The 23,240-nt window shown below is 42.7% G+C and overlaps 1 protein-coding gene across 2 annotated transcripts in view; it reads right to left on the bottom strand.

Moving 5' to 3' along the window:
- LOC147176640 (AT-rich interactive domain-containing protein 3B-like) overlaps positions 1 to 23,240 on the bottom strand; it is a 79,019-nt gene that overhangs the window by 31,692 nt on the left and 24,087 nt on the right. For both annotated transcript variants that reach the window (XM_086072102.1, XM_086072103.1), the window contains exons 3-4: positions 8,990 to 9,064; positions 8,655 to 8,727 (exon numbers count right to left, since the gene is read on the bottom strand). In XM_086072102.1, coding sequence (XP_085928228.1) covers positions 8,655 to 8,727; positions 8,990 to 9,064 — 148 coding nt within the window. The remainder of the gene's footprint in view (positions 1 to 8,654; positions 8,728 to 8,989; positions 9,065 to 23,240) is intronic.

Genomic DNA, 23,240 nt, shown 5'->3' with positions numbered 1-23,240 from the left:
CCCCCCCGGGCCTCAGCAAGCAGGCCAATGCCCTCCCCGCCCGCCCCCGCCACCCGTCCCCCATGGCGTTATCAAGTTTCAGAGGTTGTAACTGTAGCACAATAAACAGAGGAGGGAGGAAGGGGGTGAAGACGGAAGCAGACGAGGGAAGGAAAAATGTCATTTGCTCATTGCGTTAAATTGGCGCGTGCGGTGATTCGCACGCTGCCAAAATGCACTTTTTGTAGGAATGGGATCTACAACATTCATTTATCTTCTAAAATAGCCAAACTTCTTCACAATACTCAACTGGTTGCCGTGAACGGCCCCTTTCACATCGCACCAGTTTGACCAATGGAACTTGCTCTGTGTAAAAAGGTAGCAACTAGCAACAAAGTTGACAGGGAAATGTGTGTAAAGGTATTCCGAAAAAGTCAGGACTAGGTTGTGAAGTTTAACACGCAACACTCTGCTGCTGTGTTGAAATCAACTATCATGAGATTGTTTCACGCAGCCTGTCAAAGTCTGCATTTATTCCAGTGCCGTGCTTACCGGATTTTCACGACCATAAGGCGCAGTCTCAGTTTTGGGTGCTACTTCTGTATTTAAATTATTATTGGGCGCAGGTACGGTTAAACTTACGCTAGCACTAGTGATGCACCGAATATTCTGTGGGCCTTGCAAAATCAGTAAAAATCCAGTCAAACAGCCGGGAGCGAAGGGGGTTGCTTCACTGAAAATGGCTGGGAGAGAAAAATGCAGCGGAGCAAAACGGAGTTTGGCTGTACTTGAAGTATTTAACAATGTACTCGCGTTACTTTTGATCAATCCTCATCCACGTTCCCGCCCGGCTCCTCAGAAATGATGGCAGTTTTTGCGAAAGCTCGATTAGTGCAACCAGACACGTTTCGCCCAAGCATGCGCAATCCAGTCACAAATTGTGGCGTAACTCTCTCTAGCAGTTTCATAAAGTGAAAGCAGTGAGCACCAACAAGTCCAACTGTATCTTATACACAGGAAACCCGGCCCTGGTTGAGAACTGGCAGGAAGGAGAACCCAATAGACTCACGTCATTTTCTAGTTGAGTCTTTTGGGTTCTCATGCCTGACAGTCCTCAACCAGGGCCGGATTTCCTGTATATAAGCAATATGTCGGCACTGTTGCGCTTGACTCGCCAGAGACAATCAAGATTTTGGAACTCGGTGCACACAAAAGGCGCACCTCGCTATTAGGCGCGTCGTCAACTTTTGAGAAAATGTAAGACTTTTCAGTGCGGCTTATAGTCGTGAAAATACGGTAGGTGTAAAAGTCATAGAATGGGGGGGGGCCTAAGTTGACTTGGAATGGTTCTGATGGGGGCAGTTTCACAGCTGTAACAAAGCCAGACGGTTGCGCATCTAAGGGAGTTCGCAAAAGGGGACGCGGTTGTAAAGTCTAACACCAGAGACTCCTCACGTCTTTTGTATTGAAAGCAATTGTTGCTTGCCCATTTTGTGGGCAACTTTCCACATTTGGATCGAGCATCGTAGCCATGACAGAAATGGGAATTCTGAAGAAGCCTGGACATTGGGCAAGTGCGTGAAGTTCAATACCCGATCACGCCACGGCGTCGGACGAAATGTACGCTTGCCTCGTTCACACAGAATGCGCGCACGACATTTTCCCGCCCTTGGGAAAGATTAATTCTGGCTCGTCTGATGCTGTGATTTTGTGAGAACTGTGCAAAAAAAGGGCAACTATTCCAGAAGTAGCAGGCAAAACGAGGCCAGAATCTTCCTATTGTGGTGCCGTGTTTTCCCCGAGTGCCTCGCCCCGTTACTAGGGGGGGGGCCGGCATACAGCCAAGCCGGGAGGCGTGAGGGCAGTCGTAATATAATGCATACACTGATCCCCCCCCCAGAGCCCATTCATGGCGTAATTGGTGTGGACGGAGCTCATGGTCTCAGGGTTACAGTTAGGAAACGTCCTCTAATGTCCGGCTGGGAGGCCACCGATTCCCACAATAGAAAGAGCAAAATGGATATGGGGGCGTCCATACTTGTGTGTTTTAATGCCGAAAAGAGGCATTTCAAAGCAAACACATTTGATTGCCAAAACGAATGGAATCAAGAATTGTTTTCTTAGAAAAAAAAACATTCTAACAGCATGCCTCAAAATCATCATCGTACGTTTTTTTTCTTGACTTTTCTTTGACGGTTTGAGCCGAAACAAAGGATCTTACTTCCTACACAGGCCGGTGAGATCCACTTTGTGAACAAGCAGCAAACCGCAATCACTGCCACATCCCTCCTCGCACCTTGTAAGATGACTTCATGGCACAGTACGAAAGTATCTCATCCCAGAATAACTCTAAAGCGCAGATAACCCACCATGTGGTCCCCGCTAAGCCGAGACTACAGGTCCGATTAGGAGTGTAGCGCTAGGATGTCTCCAGCCTTGATTACACCACCGCGCCCCCCCCGCATCCACACTCGTGATTGCAACCAAAGTGTTCTGCTTTTCTTTCTTGATGTCACGTGTCAATAGGGTTCAGGGTTTTGGAATTTGCATTGCACTTAATTTGTATTTGGTTTTGAAGTTTGTTTGTTTTAATTCGTTTTTAGTGTAGGTTTCTTTGTTTTTAATTTTAAAAAATGCTTTTTTTTTAGTTTAGTTTTAATTTATTTTCGTTAAAAAAAAAACTTTGTGTATGTCTTGTGTGCCAAGTTAAAATAGAGAAAACATTAAGTATTATATAGTAATAATATATATTTGTAAACACTTTAAATGCAACTATCCACAAATTAGGTACTGCATAACCGTCCACTGACTTTGAATGACAATAAGTGCAGTGTGCATAATACTGCTTCTAAAGTTGGATGCATCACAACCGCAAAGTCAAAACTAAAGACAGGATGGTCTCGATTTATATTCCTTGTTTGACAAGTTGCCAATTTCCAAAAAGGGATTTCTGGCTTGAATTTGTGTTCAGAAGTATTCAACCGTGCACTATTATTCATACGTTGTTGTTGTTTTTTCCTTATTTGAACCAAAAGAGGTCAAGTTGACAACACAATCGTTGACAGTTGTCGTTTTGACATAACTTTATCACAACTAACTTGTTATATAATCCTTATACTTTACATACTCTAGATTTAAGTATTCACAGATTTTGCATGATACTTTCCTTCATGCAAATGAGAGTTTTCAACCATTTATACTATTTACTAGTTACGAAAGACTAGTTTTGTATGTGTGTGTGTGTGTGTGTGCGTCTCACAAATTCATGCATACTGTTAGCACACAGTGGCTTTATACGTTACTGCATAAGTTTCAGCCATTCTATTACAAAATTCCTGTTACCATGGTAACCAATGCTGACATTATCAAAATGTTCTGGTTTCAAAATTATATTCTGGGTTCATAATGTTCGAATTAAAAAAAAATTATCTCCGAAAAAACAGACATTGAAAAACATACATTACATTTTGACAAAATGTATGTTGCCAATGATATACAATTGCGATCAGGAGTGTCACACTAGGCTGCATCTCGCCGTCGTTACCTCCACTGCCTTCTTCGTTACTGCGCTGAACAAGAGGAGCCCTTGCCGTGTCTCTTCGGCGGCCATTAATCATCTCAAGTGGCAGGCGCTAACAGGCAGTTGGCCGCCTCACTCTTTCATTTTCTTTCCCGGTGATACGACAACGACCCTCCTCGACAACCGCGCGATTATGCCTCGTCAAAGCAAACAATCAACAGACAATCTCCGGTAAAAAAAAAAAAGTGTAATGGATATGATGAAGCCATGTCATATATCTAAAATGCTCCACTCCAGAAGCCAGGAAACATGTTTAATGGCGTTTGCGTGGACATTAGCGGCCTGCGCGCCTTAGCTCAAGATAATGGACGACGGTCAAGAATAAGATGGATGCTCTTCGTTAAGACATTTAACGCTCCTGCACATCGGAATTTGAAAAACATTTCTGGGAAAAGCCGTCGCGCATCAGTGGTACCCGTGAAGCATCGGCGGGCCAATTATCCATTTTATGTTACAATTCATTTAAGAAAAAATTGATTTATTTTAGCGGATTAAGTACTTCAATGTGAGTCCTCGCTGACATGCACTGCTGACAATAACAACATGGCTGCAAACAGGAAGGATCTGGTTTACAAAGGCACAGTCAGTGCTGACAAATACTGACTTTGACACGGTGTAGGTACTTAAAAAAAACACACTAAGAAACAGACAAACTCAACAGAATTGTTTTCGGTATGATAAAGAAGGAGCAATCACAACTTTTTGAAAATTTCCAGACAAGATGACGCACATTTGTATGCTGCAAAAGCAGTGATTTACTCATGAGGAAAACGTTTGCCCTGAGGTATGCACGTGGAAAAAAAGCAATGAGATGTTGGCTCTTAATAGTGTTGCCAAAACACTACAGAAGCAACACCGGGAAAATGTTGTTGAATCTGATGAGGTACAACCAAAAGATGGCCTCGCTTGTACAACTGCAGTTTCGCCAATTGGCATGAAATTAGGTGGACATGTCTATCATAAAGAACGATAATGGATGAAAATGTCTCAAGGACATATGCTTGGAATCGAATAGGATGCTCAGCCATCTTGGTTTGCAGCAGACATTTTGGCAGGGGAATTCCAGGGCTTCTACTTGGACAAACTCCTATTAGATTATTCACCAAAATGAGCCCCGATCGGAGCAGGTACAGACTGGCAAAGTGTTCAATTGTCAAATAATAATAATAATCAAATAATAATAATAACAATAAGTTTGTCAATCAAAATTGGGTGGAAATGTCTATCATTACATGATGCAAAAAAAAAAAAAAAAGTCTCAGATATCCTACAGAGATAGGCGGTGCAAGATTTGGCTACGCCAGGAGCTTCCACATCCAAACTACGACCCGAGGGCCGTTCACGGCTCCTCGTTAATCTTGTTGTGCCCCGCAAACACAATTTAATTTCTTGGCAACAAGAAAAAAACGTTTGCAACATTAAAACTGTTTGCAAACGTCTTTGCAACAGTTTGCACCCTTTAACGGACCTTGATGAAAAAGCAACATTCGCTACATTTCATCAGCAAGATGAGCGATATCTCAACAAAAAAATGTTTTTTATGGAACACATAAGCCAGTTTGACACACTGTCTTTTTGCTAATTAAAGACAATGAGAGATATTAAAGCCACCAAAGACATTTACATGATTCCATTTCGTCACCCAATGAGAAAGGATGAAGCAGCATTGACAATTGAATCGGAATCACTCAATTCTTCTCAATTCCCATCCCGAGCAAGGACTTCGCGGCAAAAAAGCGGGTCCCAGGGCACAGCAGTTGAGAACCACTACTTTAGATATTGCCCATTGCACAAATAAACGGCAAAGTGACTGTAATTGTACAGGGAGAGCAACTGGCAAAGGAATAAAGATCTGCTAGCGCAACAGGAGTCAGAAATTGAACATGTCTTCCTTTAAAAGATAGCGAGTCCATCAATGGGTCTTTTTTTATGTAAAGGCAAGATTTAAGGCAGCTGCTAAAATTCCTCAACTTTTCACACACACACACACACACACACACATTCACACACGTCTGTTTTTAAGCGCAGGGGCAGGAAATGGGAATCCCTCGTAAGTTTTCCTTCCGCTGCTGCTTTCCTCTCGCAGCCTGGAGGCCCCGGCGATGAATGAGGTGGGAAAAAGCGCTTGGCCATTTGTCTCCAGCCATCAGCGGGATTCCTCCGTTTGTCCAACATGCGCACAGATGTCAGTCAAAGCTTTTAGAGGACAGGGGTTCTTAAACGTTTTGGGCCGCAGGGAGAAGCGATATCAAGTCCGTTTGTTTTATCCATCTGATCACCATATGTAGTTATCCACTTTTTTAAAAGATACGACATAGTGTATTGTAAATTACTTGGCAGACTTCCAAACTAGAGCTTGTGGTCCCCGGCGGGAACCCTTGGTTTAGAAAACAACAATAAAGAACTACACAGCGGCTCCCCCCCCCCCCCCCTAAAAAAAACGTACTAATCTCAGCGCCGCATCTTTGAAGTAGAAACCAGAGGAGGGGTGACACCTTGTAATGAGAGAGCGCTTGCGCTTCTTCTGGTTTATTCTGACAAGTGTAAAAAAAAAAAAAAAACACACCAAAAGGAGAGTCTCCATGCCCCTCCCCCTCCCACCACACAATTTGTTTCCCTGTGATTAAGACGCCACAGCAGAGGTCAGCCGAGTGCCTCTTCGCAGTTGAAATGATACACTGGCTGCATTAAAGTCACTTAGCTGCTGACATTCGCTCTTGTCCCGCCCCTGGCTGTTTAATGTTGCCCCCCCCTCCCACTGCGAATAATTATGAGCATTATCACAGTCAATACACTCAGGGAGGAAAAGAAAAACTCCCATATTCTTTTTCCCTTTGTCCATTATAGATGAGCACTCAGTTGGGCAATGCTAATGTCTTCCACTGACTCCCTCCTCTTCTCCACTGCCAGCGAATTGGAGACACGCTAGCTACTGTAAATAGACGTCTTTGCCATGATTACACAATGTAAAATTGATTTTGATAATCACATTTACGCCGAAAAGTCTGAGCTCGGCCATACAGGCATTTTGAAGGGTATGAATGGCGCGCGCGCTACGTGGTCAGACACAACAAGAAGACCGTCAACTCAGTTACATCTGTATTTGTTTTTCATTTGACTGTTTTCATACGAATGTTGACAGTATTTATGACTTTACTACGGCATCTGGTTAGCATAGAGGTGTTCCAACATAACATAGTTGTGAAGACCTTACATCAAACACACCGTACCTATGAGCGCTAATGCTAGCTTTCAGAAATGACTACATCAGAAATGGAATCAGGCGCGCCTGCCATAATGCCACATCCTTTTTGGGTGCTCATTTACCAGCGCCATGAAAGGCAGGTTTGCATCGCATCAAGTATTTTTGGTCAAATGTTGCCTATCTTAAAGACTCTGTTGCTAATGTTGGTTAGCCATCACACTAGCCACACTTCTGTTTCCATCACACAAGACCAGGATTGTGCATGTGCGTCACAGAGAGATAAAGCTTCAAAACAATCATAATAATGAAAAAAAAAAAGACATTTGAGTATTAAATTAACTGTCAACAGGTCGTCGACACAGTTGTGACTAGTAGACTACTCTTGGCTGCACTAGTATAAATACAGTGAAAATAGGTTTTTTTTTAAATAAGCTCGTGAGAAAAAGAATAGTCCCTCATTATTGTCCCTTTCATTATTGTTAGATTAATACTGGTATTGTAATATTACTACTGTTTGTAACAATAACACAAACATGTTAGCAATGCAAATGTTAGCATTTGCGCTAATGTGACACTAATGTGCGAGGTGGCACGGCGCGTCCAGCCAGTTATCTGCTGTCAGGCGACGTCCGAGTCAGGGTGATAGATCAGCATGTGTAAAGTAAAGGGGTCAGCAGACAACAACTCCCGCCCGCCGTCTGCCGCTGGACAGAGACGCTAACAGGGCCCTGACAGATTCCGTCCCTCCCTCTCAGCTTAATTCATCAACTCCCAAAAGCAGGACTAAAAAAAAAAAAAAACGACACCAGTCAGATGAGGAGGCTCACTGACATACGAGTGGAAACACCCATGAAGTTAATCTATAAAATGTGCTTTCATTTGTCATCATCTGACCCACCCAACTAATGACACAAGAGCTCATGAGGAAACACGTCACAACATGCCAAATTCACACAGGAAGGATTCAAACTCCTTACCACAGTGTGTGAGGTAGATGTGCTAACCATTCAAGTCACTGTGCCAAAAATTAACACATTAACACAACAACATGAGATCAACCATCTGACGTCACAGAGAGCAAGAGAAATGGACGAGTCTTCCGGTCCGCTCGGCAACACTCTGCCATCATCGGTGAAAAACATCCTGTAGTTTGAAGTCAGGCCTTCAAAATAAAAGCACACCAGTATTGTGCCACACACTCAAAGTAATCCGCAAACATTGGACCAAGGCAACCTACAACCTTTGTGGATTACCACGACTTGGATGACTGAGAAGCTAAAGACACCCACTAAAAAGGTAACATGACAGAGTTTTGGTATATCGGAAAAGACGCCCGGAAAAGACGCCCGCCCTGGACTGTATAGTTTTCTGCTACGCCAGGGCGCCGCCAACCCCAGCCTAGCTTACTATCGGCAACTTGTTCACCTTTAGCGAACAGGTTAGCCTCCCATGAGCAGCACGAGCTCTTCTGAGAAATATTCAGCAGCATGCTGCCAAGGTTCCAAGCCTGAGTGGATCGAGAAGCCATCAGCTGATGTAAGCAAGGCGGCGATGAACAGGCAGCAAGAGAAGCTAGGCTACATGCTAAGTAAAAGCTATAGCTGTTGCTACCAACAAAACATTTCATCATATAATCAAAGAGTGTAAAAGCATATGCCGAATATGTGCGTGTTATTCTTAAAAAAAAAAATACTGTAATACTATTCAAAAAATATATTAGTATAGATAAAATCCTCCTCCCACCTGTTGCAGCATGTATCAAATTCCAATTTGTGTACTAAATGAAATGTATATTGCATGACTTACTGGCCTACAAAAAAAAAAAAAAAATACTAAGACTGCAGATTCCATTGAAATAGTAGAACGATAATGTAAATAATTGCAAAGTACCTCTTTTCTGCATGAAGGTAAAGAGATCATCCAGGAAGTCCTTCCTTTTGGGGTCACTGTCCAGCTCGTATAACTGAAAAAGGAAATCCACCACTGGTAGTAATTCAGGCAAAACAAAAGAATACATGTCACGGACGACTTTGTTTGGATTACTCAATTTCCTGAACAAATGGTCACAATTAGCATTGCCTAATGAAAGTGTGTTGTTTTTAACAGTAAAGGTGATGCCACAGTAGGTTCTACTTCCTTTGAAGCCATTTAAAGTTGAAACGACCCATTAGGCACCTTTAATTGGGGCTTCTTTTTTTTTTTTTTTTTTAAGAAAATGATCACACCTTGGCAAAGTCTCTGGAGGCTTCTCCTCTTCCTCTGCTGCTGTCTCCCTCATCCGCCCAGCTTGCGCTTCCATTCTACAAGAAATGGAGATACAGAACACAGATAAGCAAAATGTATCAAATATCTGCCGTATATATTTTGATACCAGAAATGCGTTTCAGTACCTCCCAACCCCCAAAATATAAAGCAAAAAATTTGACCAGAAAATAAAAATAACTTTTTAGGTTTAGTGATTTAGTGTGATAGATGTGCTACATTCTCCAACTGTGGGTGTGGGAATGCAACTTTTCCGGCGGTTGGGCGGGAGAAACCTCTGGAGTTATTGTGCCCCTGAGCTCCCGTGTCCCCCCCCCCCCTCTCCACCAGCAACGACTTTTTCCTTAACCATCAAACATCTCTATTTGACCTAAACCATCTGCATCTGCGCCATGCCAAGCCACCCCACCCGCCCCTTGTCTTCCGACCCAGCTGGATACGAACCCCCCCCCCCTTCCTCACCACCCCTCCCTCCCTCAACCCTTCAATCGTAATGCAGCTGTGTGACGGGTGTCCCAAGTTCACGGAGTGTAGCTAGGCTGTCAGGAAAGGGCAGGCCGGTCAACAGTTTTGACCAACACACACATATGTGTATTGTGTAGTGATGGCGGTTGTGTTTGTGAGTGGGGGGGGGGGGTTGCAAAGGCCCCACAAGACGGGAAGGAAGGAAAATAGGGGCAGAGAGGGGTGCACGGTATGCGCCGAGCAGGAATGTCTCCTTAAAGACAAAACCTATAAAAGCATCAGGAATCACAACAAGATCCTTTTGGAGCGAGGTAGGAAGCAGGGTGGCTGATGGGAGGGGGGGGGGGGGGCGGTGGGGGGCGTTAACAGCTCCAGCTCAGGGGTCTCATTTCAAACAGGAGCCCATTGGTCAATGAAAATTACAGGGCCTGAATAGAAGGGCCCGTGGGCCAAAAGGTTGCAAGTAGTGATTTTCACACAAAATGCTTGTAAAGATTTAGGCCATGGAAACAAATATTCTGGAAAATATGCCTCAGACATCAAAAATACGCGTGGAGTTCGAACCGTCAAAAAGTCAGCTCTCAATTTAATCATTGAGCCAGAAATGGGACTTTGCGTGGCTACACTAACCACCATTTCTCAGTTGCTCGCACCAGCACATGATTTGCTCGCACACCCTTTTAAAATAATAATATAAATATCAAACAGGTCCCTTTTATCGTATATATATATTTTTAACTAATTCAGACCCAGCCATTTTCACTGAAGCAATCCCGCTCGCTCCCGGCTGTTTTACTGGATTTTGACTGATTGTGCAAGGCCCAAAGAATATTGTGTTCTATTGCTATTAAAACATGGAACCTACCAAAAGAAAGATTAGAGTCTATTAATTTATCAGAAAAAATATATATTTTTATCTGTTTCCGTTTTGCAGCAATTAGCATTAGAATATAGCTAAGTTTCATGATCACAAATCTGTATAGAACTGTGGGTAAATTAGCTTTTTTTTCAACATGGCCCTGGTTGGCCTCTTTTGCTGCATCAAAGCCCTCTGTATGCTCTAGCATAAAAATACATAAACGCAACGAATACGTCTTTGGGACACTTAAAACATTTAAAATAGAACGTATTCATACGTTTTTGGGAGCAAATGAGTTAAGTCAACTTCTATTTAATTTTATTGGGTTTGCAAGATATGTAATCTGGGTTGGAAATGACCTCACAGTGCCCCTTTTCCCCAAACACAGGATACATGGACTTAGGGGGGTTCGGAACTTTTTGGGCATTTTGCAACCCCCAAAAAGGCAATTGTGTCCTAATTTTCATAAATTCAATATCAGCCCCAGACAGGAAAATGTCTCCTCCACTGCTGTTATCTCTAGTGTGCCACTGAAACATGACACGGGATCATCATGTGAAGGTAAATAAACCCTATAGTACATTTGGAGAACATACAGACCTTTGCACAGCGTTTGTCCACACTTCTGTTAACCTTTAGCCATTATAAACGACTATAACAGGAGATAAATCAGCTTGCTGGCTGGCTAAGTATAATCTCGTATACTTGGCGGGGGGGAGGCAGGATATTCAACTGCCCAAAGTTTAACAAAGTAATCTCGCTGATAAAAAAAACGTGAACAACAGGGGAGATTTCCTAACTTCCAAAACACTGATACTCGCTGCCTTTCGCAGCTCTTGGTTTCCTTCTTTTCTTTTTTTGTCATTGTTACACAAACCAGTTTTAATAGTTTGACCATCTTTTTTAAGTAGACTTTTTTCCACCCATTGACACCCATATTCCTTCAAGGCAACACTTTGGGCCTCTAAACTGGTTGAACTGCACTTTTCAAAACCTTAGAACCGCCAACTGACATTTAAACAACTGCCGTATATCAACCTGAAGATACGCGACGCAAGCTCACATAAACCTCTCCAATTGAAATCTAGGGGAGAAATGCATGGACGGAGTTGACCACAACGGATCTCGCCGCTGGTTTGCGTTCCATCGATAGGAAACAGAGATACCATTTTTAAGCCATGACCACGAGGATACCTTATTATGGTTATAAAATACGAACAGATGAAAAGAGTACGGCTGTGTTAACAGCAAAACATCCAAATAACTCCAAATCAAAAGAAAACATCAAATCTACATACAAACATACACAATAATCAACCTTAGGACCGTGTACATACGCAACAATTCTAAAGCAACAATTTCTAACTTAATCTACCTAAATGACGGGAAAACCGTCTGTGAAAATACATTTCTTCTAATATTTCCATAATAAGTCAAATTAAGTGTCATAAATCGAATGAAGTGTTATCGTCAGACTGTGTACAACCATCTGCCCCAAAAAAAACAAAACAAGGGTTTTGGTGGAAGCGGCTTGGTTAAGTTGTATTACAATATTACAGTATGTTTCCAATGATAGCAAGACTGGCTAATACCGGCGCGACTGAAGGGAAAAATTGACTTTTCTCTCATATTACAAAATGCTAACAATCGAAATGTCTTTACTTCCCAAAATTAATACAGATTTATTTTTGCGATTTTTCTTTGTGGACAAAAAAAACTTCACAAAACAGTTGTCACCATGGTGGCAAAGGTGGTTTTTAACAGTTTGATCAAGATCCGTCTTTGACATCAACAAGGCGGAAGCGCATATCTTTGACTACCACAGCTTTACCTGCAACCTTTTTTTCACCAGGGATATGATTCATGGTAGCGGTACCAGTTCTGTGTTCTGTGGACAACGGCTCTACCAAAAATGAAACTAAGTGCAAAATTGAAGTGTTTACAGATTTCAGTGTAGTCATGTCTTACCAAATGTAACTTCTGGGGAACGGGCTGTTGGTTAGCGGGTTTGACTATGTTAGTGGGAATACAAAGGTGTTGACACAAAAAACAGCAGCTGGTCCACAGGCTATGCGGGTCCTGACTCTAACCCAAGTCTAACAACACACTGCCCGCCACGGGACGTTGGCAGAGAGCTTCATGCTGCTCTTTCGTACCACATTTTAAAATGTATTAAATGGCTACCAAACAATGTGATCCTATGAAAGAGGATTATTAGCGAATACTTGTATGGATATGTGGGGGACAACAGTCACATGACTTGACTTGAGTAAGACTTAAGCAGGGAAACAGCATAGGGAGGGCGACAAAAGGTAAAGAGAGCTGGCGATTATTTGAAAATGCACACAAACGATTTGGTTCTGGCAGTGGTACGGATTTCACCAGGAGACGAAGAACAAAATACGGTTATCTGCAAAAAAATGCCGCAAAACCATTGCCACCATAGGCAGCAGTACCACAAATTTGGTTCACCACCAGAGATGCCATCCATGACAAAATAACAAATGTCTCAAATTCTGCATGTCCACATCAAACCCTACACCACATAAAATGTCAAAGTACTAGCCTGTAAGCAAATAATAGGGGTGGGAATCTTTGAATGTCTCACGATTCGATTCCGATTTTTGGGTGTGCGATTGGATCCAGAATCGATTTTCGATATAATTTGATTGACAATGATTTTAGCTTCAATTTAAAGATGTTCAAGGAATCGTAATGATCTACTCCAGTCTGACTCACTAATGCTAATTAGCGCGCTACTCGTGGCACTTTCATCGCTCAAAAGAACGGCTCCACGCTGCAAAAAAAACTACTTTTATTGGAATAACTTGATCGTGACTTTTTCCTTCTACTTTCTAATGTGGCTACAACTTAACAGTGTATCAGACCGCGTGGAACCACACTGCCCCTAAGTGGTCAAATCGGGTACAACATGAACAGTGCTCCCAACAAAGGCGCACACAAACAAAGGGAAGACAGTATGAAATAATTTAAATAAAATCGATTCTGAATCGCGATTCTTATGAGAATCGTGATTCTTATAAGAATCGATTTTTGGGCACACCCCTAGAAAATAAGTCTGGCTTCTTTGTTTGCCAAAACAGCCCACATGACAAACAAATGTCCAAATTGTAAAGAGCTCATGGCTGCCGTGGCTCAAAAGGAACCAAAACCCATCAGTTAGTGCTGTGGAAATTCCAAGATCTCACTAAAACACTTGACCCAAAGTATTGCTTGAAACTAACTAAAATCATTCATTTATATGGAACAATACGACTTAATGTGGTGATAATCTTAAGAACTAGGATGTTGTCTTTGAGAGGTTCCACCCCCGTCAACCGCAAAGACATGTTGGCTCTTGATGAGAGACTCTGGTCAAAAACAGGAATGTTAACGCTTCACGTCACCTTTTTAGTCAGGTTAAGGTGGCCACTGACATTTTCACTCATCATGATCAGTCACCTTAACACCTCGTGCTCAAATTACATCTTAAAAGTGGAATCTTAACAAAGACGCACTAAGGTTTCCGTCGTTTGGATGCAAATGCTTACATCGGAAAAGTTGAATGGCTTCAAGTTCAGGAAAATCGATTGTTAAATGTTAAATATCACACACTTTGGTCCCATTGTCATTGTTCTCATGGAACGGGCATTGGCGTCGCCTTAGCAATTTGTCGAAAAAGCACGACTACTGGAATCTTGTTTGGGACTGGTGTAGCGAATTCTTTTACATCAGTTTGTGTACTAGAACATCTGAACTTTATTTTAATCTGGCATAGTCAAAAGTTGTAAGAGGGTGTGTACACTTATGCAACTACATTATCTGAGTTTATTTTTGCATAGGTTAGAGGTCACAATGGTGGAACAAGTTTTTAAATGATCTAGCTTGGTCTCATTTTCTTTAAAACAAAACATGCCATTTAAACAGGGACGTGGATATTTGTTATAACCAAGTCAAAATTGTAATGTGTGGAAGTGAGATGAAGAATAGAAAAGCATCATCAGCCCATGTTTCCTTGGCTGGCTGCGGGTGTCCTAATCACATTATGGACGTACGTGACTGACTGGCGAAGCACCAAATCAAGGATCAGAATTACCGTACATGAGAAGTGAGCAGTAGCTGGTCGCTGCATTTATGGAGGGGGGAGACGGGAGGGGGGGGAAATGAAGGGTCCAAAGTTCCCTTGTGGCTTACACCGACGGCACACAATTTGCAGTGATTGGTAGGGCTTGTAAAACCGGTTTAACTTTCCGTTGAGACTCAAACACGGGGGGTGTTAATTTTGGCATTAGGGCGGCCCGGGTACACATTCTCAGCATATCGCACCATCTACATTTTGCAAATCACGACAATTTGGAAGGGCCGATGCGTAGCTGGAGGGCAATTCAAACGCAGCCATTACACAAAAGATTGTCTGAGGTCTTCAGGCACCATTTTAGTGAAGAGGCAGGCAGGCGGGCAGGAACAGGAAGGGTTAATGGCTGCTGCTGCTGGTGGTGGTGCTTGGGGAATGGGGGGTGGTGGGGGGGGGGGGGTGATGGCATTGATTGCTCAGGATGTTGACAGCACTTCTCCTATTTGATAGTGCAGCTGTTATTAGATGAAGGCTTCATGCGATTCGCATCCTTACAGGCGGTTTAGCTCTCAATTGCAAGCTACGGAAAGGCGGAACGTTTTACGAGCAAATCTGAAAATAAAATAGCGACAAACGCATTACCGCGGGAGTTTAACCAACAACAGGGAGTAGAGAGCATAGTGATGTTCTGCGTACGAAATGACAACGTTGACCTGGGAATTTTCCTCTTTCTGCTGTAGTATCAAAAGACCCTTTTCACACTGCCAGGAAGAGCAGTCCTGTTGTGGCCATTTTCCCCACATGTTGATACTATGTCTGAAGGGCTCCAACACGGAATGGAGTGGGCGGGGTGGCGGGATGGCGGGGTGGCGGGGTGGCGGGATGGCGGGGTGGGGTCAACGCTCTTTTACACGGCCTGTAAAAGCCATCTAATTTTTATGCCCTTTTCCCATGTCGCTGTTCTGTATAAATGACACTAATGGCCGACATGCCAAGCTTACGCTTTCTGAGGAATTACAATATCAAGTGTAATTTTTCTGCCTTTATTCTGTATAATGGGAACAAACGGGGAACGGGGTCCTAAATTGAATGCAATTATCTAACGTCTGAGTGTTTGATTGCGATAATGCGGTTCACTTTCTTTGTGTGAATTTTTTTTCTTACTGTGGTGTTCCTATTTTTTTTTAATCTATGAAGATTAGTACATTAACTCATTCAACCCCAAAAACGTATAAATACGTTTTTAATACCTTGTCCTTCACTCCCAAAAACGTGTTTATAGGTTTTGTATGTTTTTTTGTTTTTTTTTTAATGAGACCATACAGAAGGCTTTGATGCAGCTTCTGACCTGAAGAGGTCGCTTAAAGCAATGGTAGTTATTTAAAAAACGGCCAGCAGGTGGCAGCAGAGTATAAGATATCAACCCGGGCCAAAGCGCAACAAGCTCTTTTCCCAGTGTTTTCAACAGGTTTGTGAATAATGATAAAACTTGGCTATATTCTAATGCTAATTGCTGCAAAACGGAAACAGATGCAAAGATACTTTTTTTTCCTGATTAAAGAAGAGATTCTAATCTTTCTCTTGGTAGGTTCCATGTTTTTAGAGCTATAGAACACAATATTCTGTGGGCCTTGCAAAATCTTTTCTGATCTGTTTTCTGAAGCTGCGCTGTGATTGGCTGTTACCTGAGACCGGAGCAACATTGATGTCATCTTCAGTTGACTGCAAGTGGCAAAATGGCCGCCCCCTGAGATGGATAAAAACGGCTGGATTTTGCTGCTTAATTCACATGCCGCTAAGGCAATATTATCCAGAATACTTTTAGACGAGTGGGGCTGCATAGAACATATTATTGTAAAAGAAAATTGGGGTTGACTTCCCCTTTAAAATAATACTAAATGTAAAAAAAATAAAAAATAAAAACTACTACTACCCCAGCGATAAACAAGGGAACACTGTATTAGAAATGGTGGTGTTTAGCAAACGTAGTGACCTTGAACAAACCCCGACGAGAAATCAACATTCGCTACCATTGCACACATTCGTGAACGTTCGCCCCTCAGTGGGAAACTGACACGTGCCACAAACGCATACCTCGTGGGGCGAGCATGTTAAAAAGCTTCAAAACAACACATTTGGCCACTTGTCAAATCTTGTGGTAGAACCCGGGCTGCACAAACCAACAAGTGAATCATAATATGTTTGTGCACTGTCAATTTTAAATCATGTCCTGTTTTTGTATAATTAACGGATGGAAATTTGGATATCCAATTAACCTAAAAAAAAAACAACAACAACGGATAGATTAATCAATTATTACAATAATCGTTCATTGTGTTTGGTATTGGCCAATCACAGTCATGGAGGATCGGTATCGGAATCGGCAGCATAAACCCCTGTAACAAACGCCTGTAACAAATTGGAGCCAAGTCAGCCTGAAGGCCAATCGCCGAACCTGCGGTCATCTCGCTCGGAGCCTCCGTCACATCGCCACACACTGGTCGAGTCCCCTGGGCCGTAAACCATTGAACGTTGCTGGGGGAGGAGTAGGAAATCAATAACCTGGATGCACAAACACGGTGAGGTCCCACTCCCAAGCCCCCCCCCCCCTTTCCCCGGCACCATCCTGCCCCCTCCGGACGCAATTTCACAGCGCATGTCAATACTCATCATCCTCAGTCATACGCTGTGTATGGGAAGCTGACACCGGGGGCGGGACTACGGTCGTGTGTTAACCGATATCATGACACTCATTTGCTACATTCAGACTGCTTGAGTAGATTCGGCCCTCGACCAATCTCGCGTGAGCAGATTTAACAATGTCAGCCCAGCGTGTGATTTTACACACACACACATTCCGACACGGAGGTGTGACGGCACGGCAGCGGCGGTTACTGAGCAACTCGGCGATCGCGCTGGAAATTTGTGTTCGCAGCTGGAGATCGTTCGTGTAAAAGAAGCTATGATAAGCAGGATATTATGACCTACGTCGACGTTTCTGGACTTTGTTCTTTTTCCAGACACTTGTCAACCAATTAGAGGAAGGGTTTATTAACTTGGTCAGTTTCTCTCCGGGTTCTGCGTGCTTTCACAGTGAAAGAAAAAAATATCTGAGTGAACCATGCCAGATGGGCCTTTGCTCTTATTGGTGGCAAGAACGTTTGGTTTACAGAGTCGTGTAAGTTGATAAGCAATAATTCTATGGACAATTTACAAGGCTTGAGAACTCCAGCAAACAGCTTCGGTATGACAACGATGTCATCGTTAAGTTGAGTGACGCTTTAAGTTGCCGGGTGGATTGGGGGCACGATTCAAATACATATCATTAGGCCTGTCACGATTATTATGTCGACTTGATGTTTGATGTATAAAAAGGACACAAGAGTTTTTTTTCCGGACTGCATACATTGTCATTGACAAAAATGGAATTACTTCCAAAGCCTCAGGCCACAGCGCATGAAAACTCAATGATAGATAACTTTTCAGATACTAAAAGCTGCTATGAGTTTCAAGCAATGTATTAAACCCACATGCAATGTCAGTACTCACACCCAAAAGGCTCCAAAATGGCCGCAGCTACAATCAACCTTTTCATTTTGTCTGATACTTGAGGTTCGGTTAGCTGAGTCCTTTCAGCTATGAATATCCACAAGTGAGCTCATATTGTCTGAAATTCCAGGTTGTTATCCAAGTCAACTACTCAGAATCCTTGTGACGTTACTAACTGCATCATATGCCCCTCCCCCCCCCCCCCAAAAAAAAAAACTTGACTTAAATAGCATAAACATCACTGTAGAGAGTAGTATAGGTCATTAACAGATAACTTAGTCTAAACCTGTGAATTGATCTATTATGGAGGATTTTCGAGGCAATTGAAGTGTGCATTCCATGTTTTTTTTTTAACCAAATCCCTCCAAGATGGTGACCCCTCGTCATGTTGCTAATTAAAAGTGCTTAAAAAGGATGTACATAAGCACATACAGTTTAACATGGTTTGAATATGCTACATTCGAAGTGTGCCTATCATTAAATAAGGAAACCAGTTTACTTCGGAGTTTGAACGTCTCGGAACTGGTACAATTCGGACTTCAACCAAAAGAATCTAAGTAAAAAATGCCTCGGAGTTTGAACTCTTTTTCGGAGTCCGAACACCTGCACTGCTCATTTCCAGTCAGATCGTGAATACTCCCGGAGGTGCTCCATACTCGCGAGTGCATTTAGATTTTTCCACGGCAATTTTCTTCGCCATGGGCCCAAAGAAAGACAACAGTGCCAGTGGCAGCAAAGAAAAACATACAGTGCTACGAACCACAGTGGAATTAGGAAGGAGATGATCGCGCCGTTGTAACGACCGTGACTACTTCTGCAAATAGTGGCACGAGGACCCCCCCTTAGCTGTTCAACAACGTGGACCCCCCCTTAGCTGTTCAACAACGTGCCTGACGTTAAACAACTCAGCACTGAAATAAAGCTAGCATTAATTATCCACTGATGCCATCACACCACAACAAAAAAGGTAAGGTATTTTTATTGTTTAAATACTGTACTATATTGTAAATGTGGAAAAAACATAAATAGAAATTAAAACAGGAATTTTCTGTTTTTGGGGCTTGGGAACGGATTAATTGCATATACATTATTTCATATGGGGAAAATTTGTTTTGGAGGTTGAACAATTCAAACTTTGAACATTCCGCAGGAACGAATGATGTTCAAACTCCGAGGTACCACTGTATGTATATATGTATATATATATATATATATATATATATATATATATATATATATATATATATATATATATATATATATACACACACACACACACACACAGCATTAAATTGGAATTAGGTACTTGGACCTAGTGTGAATCTAGCCAAAATGTGTCTGTCAGTTTGCCCAAAAAATAAAAAAATAAAGTGCCCCCTTGCCAACCCCACCCATAAAAAGTATGAATTTTACACAGCTGTAAAAAAAAAAAAAAAAAAAAAAAAAAAAAAGTAAAAAGGCACAATCATGTGACTGTAACCAATCAAAGACAGCGTGAGAGAAGTGGTTGAATAGCACAGTGAAGTTACCAAGGAGAATCCTCATCAAAATTGAAGATACCGTTACAAAAAGTGTGTAAATACCGACAACTGAAAAACATGCACTTTTAAGCAACATCTCCACAGCAACTCCAACCAGTAAAGATAACAGCAAACTCTTAACATCTCATTTCCACTTCTTTTTTAGCCTGTCAAAACAGCGCAGAGATGAGGGAAATGGTTTGAGCAGACGCTGCCACGGTAATTTAATAACAATCATGGCGCTGCCAAAAAAAATCTGGACAGTGGCCAGAAATGTCGAGCCACAGTGAAGAGACATAAAAAGACAAGACAAATGAAAAATGATGTGTCTGTTTGGTTTCATTGAGAGGCGCTCGTGACAAGAATGCTTGTTACCCCAGCTGTATTTCTTAAGGGGGGGGGGGGGGGGTATGCACTGCTTAGTGCACACACGCCATTGCTTGTAATCCAATGCCAAGTCCCACGTTGCGTATTTGGCTCGGTGCCCAGTCACACAAGTCAGCAATTTGTCAAGGTGAAGCAATATGCGACGGATGAGGTGTACGTACTGGAATTACAGGAATCTGCTGACAACAAGTAATTGCCAACTTTATTGGTTGGCGACAATTTGTTGAAAAAAAACCCAACAATGGAATGGGGTGAAGGGTCATCCTGCCAATTTTTATGCCATCAGCTAGATCACGAGCCCCTTTTTTACACTTCTTTCGGGGTATCACAGCTCTAAGAGTGACGAGCAGAAGGCAAATTTGGCCTGAGGAAAGGAGCACCATTTTCTGCCTTTGGAGGGAGAAACAGAAGGGTCATTTTTCTGGAGAGGCGAAAATGTCAACCCAACAAATACCAGCTTTAGTAGGGAGAATAAGATCCTTAAGATCCACAGCAGAGGCTATACGATGGCAGCCACGTAATTGGGAAGGGAGGTCCAGGTTCAATAAGAAAATCGGAACTTTTTAAAGCTCCGCTGAGTCCCTGATATTGCCTCACTCGACGAATAAGATGAATAAGATGGCGCCAGTGTAAAATCTGCGAGGCAGTCGGGAGAAAGCGAAACGGGCCTCCTCTCAGCATGACTGTACAAATGAGCATTGTGGGGCCATGATCGCTAATCCAAATCGAATAATTGGGGCCTTGATCCCTCAGCGGGGAGCCACGAATCATTTATAGGGCCTCTCGGGCAGCCGGGGAGGTGGCTGCGTCGGTCGGGGGGGGGGGGGGGGGGGGCTGAGTGGATGCCGTCCTAGCAACTGTAAAGGATCTCATGGTGAGCGGGCAACAAAAGGCTCACGCTAATTATGAATCCATGTGGGGGGCGTGGGGGAAAGTATAAATCCCATCGCCACTCCGGAACATATGGCCACGTCTGTACTGCTCGTTTGCTCATTGAGAATTATGGAGCGCAAAAAGTGGTGAGCGAAGAACAACACCCTGGGGAACGTCTTACCCTCTCTCAATCCAATCTTGTTTGTGGCTTGAAAAAAAAAAAAACACACACCATTTTGGGGATTTCTGGCTTTTTTCGAGCTAACAGACAAAGTGGCGGGACGAGGGGATCTAAACATCCAGGGGCTGGGCGTGTTTCGACCTGTCCGGGACTCGCTTAGTGTGGCACTTCTAAAGCAGACCGCTGAAAAACAAGCCTCTGGGCGAGACCACCTCTCCCCTCTATTAATCACTCCAATTACAAACCACCACAAAGAGAGAAATGGCAGGGGGGGGGGGGGGTGGTGGGGGGCTAAATACCAAAAACAAATAGAATGACAAAATAGGTAAAAGAATTACACTCCAACACCACAAGCTTAAAGGGTCTGGCATGTATACAACATTCTACAAAAAAAAAGTGTTTTCGAAAAGTTTTCCGTCAAAATGATTCCTGTATATACTGACCTGTAAAATAAATAAATAAATGAATAAAAATACTGCAAATGCTGTAGTTTGCATTCCAGACCAGTACTTGACGATTACTGTGATGTAGAGCGCTTTTATAGAAGTTGTCAGAGGCAGGTTAAATAAAATAAAATAAAAACTACACAACAGGTAAAACGAAAAAAACTGTTGTTTTTTTAAGGAGAAATCTAAAAGAAAGGGACAGCAATGGAATGGAGAAGGCTCCATGTTTGGTTTGTGGTATGGAGACTAGGGATGCAGCTATTAACCAGTTTTACGATTAACCGTGGTTTTTAAACATCAGGGTTATGTAACGGCAGTCGTTCAACAACACCGGTTATTTCCGCTCACAACAGTTCATCAGTTTAAAACTCACGTGCGGAGCAAAATGCCCCAAGCGGCATAGTTCATAGTTTTTCTGTTTCCACACGACCCATTTAGCGGGCGCACAACAACACATGGCTCAGCCTTACTGGATAGGCCATAGGCCGAGACTTTTGAAGCCGCGGGGCCACCATCTTGGGACTCCAAGAAACGTATCTCGGCATACGCATTTGGCTGCAAAAATGCCGGTAAACTGGACAAATTGCCAGTTTAAAGGCTGTGGACGAACATTTCACCTGTAAGCATGAAATAAAAATAAAAATAAACATTTTCAAAGAATGCTGAAGTGATTTTTTTTAAATATATAATTTAATAATAATTAATTAATTTAATAATTAATAATATAATAATAATAATAAATATATAATAATATAATTTTAATATATATATCTGTAATTTAATTTAATAATTAATAATATAATTTTAATATATATATCTGTAAGAATAACCGTAAAACCGCTTTTTTTTTCTCAGACTATAAACGTACACCAAAATCTGAAACAGTTGCACCCCTAATGGAGACATTGTCTGTTTGTGATGGACGAGCGGCGCAGGTCTGTGAGGGAGGAGGCGGCTTGGTTGCGGAGGGTTTCATGGGTGAGTAGGACGAGTTTGAACTGAATTGGTTGGGGAATGGAGAGTGACGAAGGCATACAATAAAAAAGCGCAGAAGATTTAGGATCGTTGTTCTGCTGCAGGACTTTAAAGCTTGAGATCGTGAACAGAAAGCCAAACATCCTCCCTACAGAATTTTCTGGTAAAAAGCAGGAATTCAGAATTTGCCACTGTCGAAACCTCATTGTAAACTACGAACCCCCGTGAAGTGTCCATTTGTTCGTTTTTAGCTGAAAATGGTTGGTTGCATGAAATGAGCTGGATTGGACTACAAAGGACTTGTTTTTTGGGGACCACGTTGGAAATGAAGTGTATACGTCTGGTTTGAACATAAACAGAGCTGAAAGCTGGTTTTCATTAACCCGGGTGGGGGGCGGGAGGTGACACAATACTGTTGAAACATGCGGATAAATCACTCCTCCCCCCCCCCCCCCCCATTACTTCTATTGGAAAGTTCTTGAGGCCTTGCATGGTGCGGGGAGACCCCTTCTCACAATCCAGACTCCACGAGGGGGAAAGTCGTTCTAATGAAGGCTTTTTACCTACAACACCGATCGGAACAGGAAAAGACGCATTTGCATATTTTGTTCCAGAGTAAACAAGTCCGAGCGACTCGCAAGTCTGGTTTGCCAAATAAACTGAGCGCATTTGTTCAAGACGCAGTCCTTTCACCAAGACACCACATTCCACAGACGGCAGAGGCCCCATCAACCCCCCCCCCCCCGAACCCCCCCCCCCCCCCCCCCCCGCCCATTACATCGACAGGCTCCTTTCGCTGCCTCAAACAAATGCAACGTTTATAGGCCGCTGTGGCCAGAAGTTCACACTCATTGGTTCAAAGAGGCTTTCACGAGCAGAGCAAA

The sequence above is a fragment of the Leptonotus elevatus genome, chromosome 3, assembly GCF_054856555.1.
Source record: "Leptonotus elevatus isolate MCC_2025b chromosome 3, RoL_Lele_1.0, whole genome shotgun sequence".
In the NCBI taxonomy this organism is placed as follows: Eukaryota; Metazoa; Chordata; class Actinopteri; order Syngnathiformes; family Syngnathidae; genus Leptonotus; species Leptonotus elevatus.
Note: the sequence above shows the minus strand (reverse complement) of the source record. Positions and strands in the feature narration are given on the sequence as shown.